The sequence below is a fragment of the Parambassis ranga genome, chromosome 12 (genome assembly GCF_900634625.1).
Source record: "Parambassis ranga chromosome 12, fParRan2.1, whole genome shotgun sequence".
NCBI lineage: Eukaryota > Metazoa > Chordata > Actinopteri > Ambassidae > Parambassis > Parambassis ranga.
In genome coordinates this window covers 279,874-286,667 of record NC_041032.1, presented here as the reverse complement: position 1 = coordinate 286,667, position 6,794 = coordinate 279,874, and the positions used below count along the sequence as shown (strand labels likewise).

The 6,794-nt window shown below is 40.4% G+C and overlaps 1 protein-coding gene across 1 annotated transcript; it reads right to left on the bottom strand.

The window, feature by feature from the left end:
* Nucleotides 1-1,167: 1,167 nt before the first annotated feature.
* On the bottom strand, nucleotides 1,168-6,526 carry slc46a2 (solute carrier family 46 member 2). The gene is made up of 7 exons (XM_028417104.1): nucleotides 5,900-6,526; nucleotides 3,927-4,097; nucleotides 3,634-3,852; nucleotides 3,279-3,450; nucleotides 2,697-2,780; nucleotides 2,429-2,585; nucleotides 1,168-2,167 (listed from the first exon to the last, which is right to left on the bottom strand). The coding sequence occupies exons 1-7, from the start codon at nucleotides 6,365-6,367 to the stop codon at nucleotides 2,113-2,115; spliced, it is 1,326 nt and encodes a 441-aa protein (XP_028272905.1). The 5' UTR covers nucleotides 6,368-6,526; the 3' UTR covers nucleotides 1,168-2,112.
* Between the last annotated feature and the right edge of the window lie 268 nt (nucleotides 6,527-6,794).

Here is a 6,794-nt window from a genome sequence, read left to right as displayed (position 1 = left end):
CTTCATTTATAGAGGATTAGGGCCACTGAACTGAGAACAAAGTCAGAATTCTGACTTATTCTCAGATTTTTAGAATTCAGAGAATTCAGCCATGACCTTTTTCTCCAGCGGCCTGGGCCACCACCCGGGGCCACCACCCGATTGCACTGATTGCACTCTTTGGTCATTTGGTGCAGATGTGAAGTTATGTGTGCTTATGATGTGTTTTTTCTTGCATATGACAGTCTGAACATTTAGATTCTGGGCTGGGGTTTTTTTATGTTCTGTTTGGACTGGGAACTGTCAAGATCTGGCAACCCTGCCAGTGAAGTGAAGCTAAGATGGGAGAGATATGATCCCTTTTGCTGATTCCTGTCAGAACTCTAGCTGCTGCGTTGTGGATCAGCTGCAGACTGTTAATAGAGTAATGTGGACATCCTGACAATAGTGAGTTGCAGTAGTCCAGTCTAGAAGTAACAAAAGCATGAATGTTTTTCAGCATCACTCTGAGAAAGGATGCTCTTAGAGACCTGTTTAATATGAGAGACAAATGACATGTCCTGATCAAAGATAACTCTGAGGTTCCTCACAGTCATACTGGAGGCCACAGTAATGCCATCCAGAGGAATTGGAGGTCATCCAGTAGTCTATGCCAGTAGTCTGACTAACGGCCCTGTTTCTTCAGGCTTCATGGATAAATATGGCTGGGTATCATCAGCATTACAATGAAAGTTTATGCCATGTCTCTGAATAATATTTCCTAGAGGGACCATGTAGAGAGTGAACAGGATCAGTCCGAGTACTGAACCCTGTGGAACACTGTGATTAACTGTTGTACACAAAGAAGAAACATCATTTACATGAACTAAGTGAAATCTATGTTTTAAACTTGTGCTGTCTCTGTAATCCTAAACTCATTTTCTAATCACTAATTTGTTCTAACAACCAATCACAGCAGGCCTTAGAAACAATCAATCAGAGAGGGTCTTAGAAACAACCAATTAGAGTAGGCCTTACAAACGTAATAGATTTAAAATGAAACATAATTGAAAAAAGAAATATCTAAATACACTGACACAAAATAATGTGGTAGGAAGATGACAACCGTATTCCCATATTTTCACAAAATAGTCCACTTTTTTAAAATTAGTTCATACAAAGGAATAACAATAACAATTGAGTTTTAGTGAATGCAAAAATGAAGTTGGAAAAAAAAAACAGAAAAAGTGTTCTTTTATGTCTTTATGTTTTCATAAAGGCAACAAGTTGCAGATCTTGCAAAACTCTAGCCAAATTATTATAAACATTACACATGCAGAATAAGGGCAGATTCAAACCCTACAGCCTGTTACATTACTGTAAATTTACAGTACACATTTACAAAAACACAGCTCCCTATCAGAATACAAATCTTTGGCCTCAATTTCTGGAGTCTATATTGATGGTTAAAAAACGTTCCAAAAATTATAATTTATTTGATTGACAGGTCAGTTGGAGTATCTTTCACAATTCTACCAAATAAAACACTTTCCTTTTTTATATTTTACTACACACAGTATTCAGGTTGTATTATAAATGACTACCAGTTCTGACTTGTGTTGGATTTAACTAGAGTGTTTAATATTGGGCAGTTATTCTGTTTAAAAGCAAAACATCTTGAGCAGTGGGATATATTCCAGTGACAACCTTAGAGTGAACCTCGTTTCAATAGGAAATTGTAAATGTTTTAGAGAATTTTAGAATTTCTGTTTGAACAGAATAGATACAGTTCTTTAGTAAAGTTTTGCTGAATCATTACATCATTTATTGAAAGTAATGCCAAATATCAGCAGTAGGTGGCAGCACTTTGGCTGAAATTGGTGTTTCTACTTTTTTCACACCACTGCTGCAGTAACACTTACTTAGATGTTATCACTAGCAGAAGACTATAAAGGGATATAGGTTTCCAATTATAGAACATTTCTATTTCCTCTATAAAAAAATAATGTGGACTAAAAATTGGTAACTAAAGATCTTTCCTTCTTAATTTTTGGCCAGCTTCTCATTATTCCTTGACTCTTGCAACCAGCCTGGAGCTAACACGCAGTGCTCTGCAGGGCTACAAGGCTAACTCCAGGTAATAAAGTCACACCTTTAGCTTCCCTGAATCCTTGGGTGTCTCCTCTGGGGTAATCTGCAGCCAACAATACTGAAGAGAATAGAGAGGAAAAATTCTTGTATCATTATAAAGTGTGTGCATGGAGAAATGTGTTTGAGAGACTGTCAACTAGAGTTGATCTCTCCAATCAATTGTATTAAAAGTTAGTGGGGATATAGAATATATGTCTACATTTTCAAACTCTTTGTCATTTATGTATAAATAAAAACGTTTATTTACGTAACATAAAAAGTTATGTCCATGCACGCCACAAACCCACATACATATTGGTCAGAATTACGCAAAGAGTACCTGATGGGTATCATTCCTAGAACTGTAAAAATGCTGGCGAGCATGAAGACAAAGCCCGGGAACCAGCCAAGGGTTCTCTGATAGATTTTAGTAAAAGCAGGGATGTATGCCAGACCGGCAAACTTCAAAGCCAGCTGCAGAGACGAGAGAGTGGTGCCTGATGAAAAAGGGACATAAAGAGATATAGTTAAGAACAAAATACACAAAATACACTCATAACTCTGAACTTGTCAAGCCCTCATACAAAAACACAGATTTACACACTCACCATATGCAGATGCTGGAACCTGCTGAGACAGCAAACTTCTGATGATGGGCATCGGGATCAGAGCAAACAGATTAAGTGCACGGGCTGCAGGAAATGTAATTCCGATAAAAATGTTTACAATTTATCCATAGCACCTACGTTAGTCTTTTTAAACAGCTCAGCACTGCTATGCAGCCATTTTTCTATTTTTTTCTATTGTCTTTTAAAAGGCCTCTAAAAACCAAACCCCAATATTGGGTTGAAAGTGTTGTCAAAGCAAATAGCCTTATGACTTCATGACAGATAGACTAGCTTCATCCAAAGTTCACAAAATACACCTACAGCTCTGGTGCTCTCTAATGAACACATCTGTTGTTTATTCTTGACAATAGAGTGCAAATTGTCCCTTCTACTTACAACATAGAAATCTGATAGGTAGCATGAATGTCAGGAGTGTGTGATGAAATATATTCACACACTTTTGCCACTAATATATATATATATATGTAATATTGGATCAATTTCTTGAATAAATAAATGACAGAGTGAAATATAAAATAAACCATCATCAACTTTAGGATAAATGTGTAGGACAGGTTTTACCAAGGTAGTACATGTAGGTCGCGGTGACGAACGACATGAAGTAAATTCCAGAGGCAAAAGACAGCATGCCTATCAGGACCAGGCTGGTCTCACTGACACAGCAACGAAACACTATGACTCCAAGAAAACTGGTGAGGAAAATCACGAACCCTGCAGCGTTTCCATACCCCACCTGGAAGAAGAGTGAAAAAGTGCAATTAAAGGTTGAGAAACAAAGTAGTAAATATACACTATACATGCCAGACAGAGCACATATGCATGTGTGCAAATAACAGCTCAGTCAACTGAGCAATAAATTGTTTATTATAAATGACTGATTAAAAATTACATGAATACATAGACAGTCGGACTTTACCTGAGTGGCACTCCAGCTGAGTGGCTCTTTTAGCACAAAGGTGCCCAGTATTTCTATGGCTCCACCCACGGCAGCATCATACAGGACAGCAGCCGCATACAGCAGAACCACATTCGCCCAGTTTATCTTGATGGGAGCCTCAGCAACAGGAGCATTATCAGAGGTATGCGACAAGAGGTGGCAGTTCTCACTTGTATCCTGGTGGTGTACTTGTTTTACCTTAAAGATTGACATATTCACATTCAACATATACTTTCACAAAAAATTAAAACATGGATTCCTCCTGTACTGACCTGCAGTAGGATAATGGAGTGTATGAGGGAGAGCAGGTGTAGCAGTGTGCTCACAATAAGCAGGATAGCTCCATGTCCCAAGAAAGCGTTCTGCAACAAGAACAGATGACCAGACGCCAAGCTGCCCACCAGACCTGCTGTCCCATACAGCAGCTCAACTCTCATTATCACCTGCATAGCACATACAGGCACCCATTTTTAAAACCTTTTCATTAAAAGAATTTAAAGAAAACTCACAGTAAAGTTTAAGCAATTTTTGTGGTATTTTTGTGTGAAAACCTCCGTATAGCTAGGGTTTAAAGGGTTAAACAGGTCTCTAAGACCGCTTTCTTTCACCTCCATAATATAAGATGATGATCTTATGATCTTATGCTGAAAAGCCCATCCATGCTTTTGTTACTTCTAGACAGCAACTGCAACTCAGTATTGTCTGGATGTCCACATTAGTCCATCAACAGTCTGCAGCTGATCCAGAACGCAGCAGCTAGAGTTCTGACAGGAAGCAGGGCTCATATCTCTCCAGTTCTAGCGTCTCTTCACTGGCTCCCAGTGGACTCAAGAATACACTTCAAGATCCTTCTTCTTACCTACAAGGCTCTACATGGACTAGCTCAATTATATCGGCAGGACCTGATTGTACCATATGTTCCTAATAGGACACTCAGATCTCAGAGTGCAGGTTTTTGTAGTTCCTAGGATTCATAACAGTAGAATGGGAGGACAAGCTTTCAGCTATCAGGCACTGCTACTATGGAACCAGCTTCCGACTTGGGTTGAGGCAGACACTGCCTCCACCTTTAAGACCAAACTTAAAACCTTTCTGTTTAGTAAGGTGTATAACTAGTCTAAGCTATAGTAAGTAAAGAAGTGAGGTATAGGGCATAGGGTAGCATAGGGCTGATAAAGACCTATGCTTCTACTGTCGGGGGACACAAACATGATCCACTGAGCAGTTCCCCCTGACCCCTCTTACCTCTCCTCTTTCTCATCAGCCTGGTTCATACTAGTGATTCATGTCCTGGTTCCAAAACACCTGTGTAGCCTGGACATCACAAAAGTGATGGATGGGTGTTTCATCTGGTATTTCCAGAGTGTTAAAAGTAGAAAAAACCTCAACAACGTAAACCGAACTGAACCGAAAACTGTGACCTCAGAACCGTTAAACAACACATTATAACTCCCAAGTCAGTCACTTGTGAAATCAGCCGGTCCACTTAGGATCAACTGATTGTGAATCAGTTTCAGCTGCTGTTGTGGAAATGAGAGGCAGTTATCAAGACAACCCTTATAAAGGAGAGGTTCTGCAGGTGCTGACCACAGACCATGTCTCTGTTCTCATCCTTTCTGCCTGATGTTGGATCACTTTTGCATTTTGTCAGTGCTCTCACCCCTACAGGTAGCATGAGGCGGAGTCTACAACCCACACAAGCTGCTCAGGTAGTGCAGCTCATCCAGGGTGGCACATCAATGAGAACTGTGACTAAATCAAATTAATCAAAGATGGAGTCAAAATCCAAGACTTTTTAGGATAATACTTGTATATCAATCTTATGTAAAAAAATAAAATAAAAATAAATTTGCAGGGTAAATTAAGGGATTAAGAGAAATTTTAGCGCTTAGAAAATGTGAATATGACACACCTTTGCAATCGGTCACTATTATTAACAGGGACGAATATGTCCCGTAAACGGGTGGACATTTTTCCTAGGTCTTGTGTGGAAAAACTGGTAAAAATTAATAAACCGCATAATTGTGAACTGTCCTTCATCACATTAAATGATTAAATAAAGTACAATTTGACATTTCTGAGACAAAGTTTTCAAGCTCAGTGGCACCGAATAGTAGGCATGGTCTTGTGTGTGACTTTGTGTATGAGTGCAAAAACCACAGTATATAATATATATATAATAAATATATGTGTTTTTATATGTCCGACAACGCTCCTGATTAGGGTTCAACACAAAAACACTGACCTTGGAGCGATCCGTAGCCGTGGAGCCAAGAGACACCAGAGTCATCACGCCGGGCCAGTAGGCACAGAACCCTCCAGAGAGCCCAAAGAGAAATGCCGCCCCGAACATTACCTTCAGCGACAGACCGAAAATGAGCACCAGGAGCAGGGCGATCCTGGACAACAGGTACCCACTGAGGGGCACCACGATGGGGGCTTTTCTCCAGCCCCGGTCTCCTAATCTGGCCAGCAACAGCACAGATAAGATTGGAGTCAGCTGGATGATAAGATTGTAGATCATGTAAAAGTCTGTCATCGCTTTCTGCTGGCTGTCCTCCCGGGACACACCGGGGTACGTGGAATTGTCGGACCGGTCCTTGACGACCATCAACAGCGCAATCTCAAAGATAGTACTGCCCAGCTGCTCCAGCACCACAGTCGGCTCTACCTGCCGTAACACCGTGAGGACCATTTGACAGACGTTCGACATAACCTTTGATTTGTAAGCTGTTAAAAGAATAATTGCTGAATTGGATTAACGTTAAAACGTTGTTGTTATTTGGTTCTCAGTTGTGTTCATGATTGAAAGTAGCCGAAACAAATTGTCACTTTCAACTTCCTTGTCCTTTCAGCCGGCGCGTTCACGTGAGTCGTGCGTCTGAGATTTGGGGAACTTCCTTTCTCTAGTACACATCAGCCAACCAGCTGTCTCACTTCCTAATAACGAAAGCGAGTGCATTAACCTGATTCAGACATTGAAATCTATCCACTTCAGAGTGAATGCATTTCCAAGAAGATGGAAGATGGGAGAGCTCCATAGCGCAGTGCTTCAGCACCCTTGCTGGGATGCCATCAGGCCCTGGTGGCTTGGCAATCCTGAATCTCTTGCAATTGTATAGGTGATATTACTAATATTT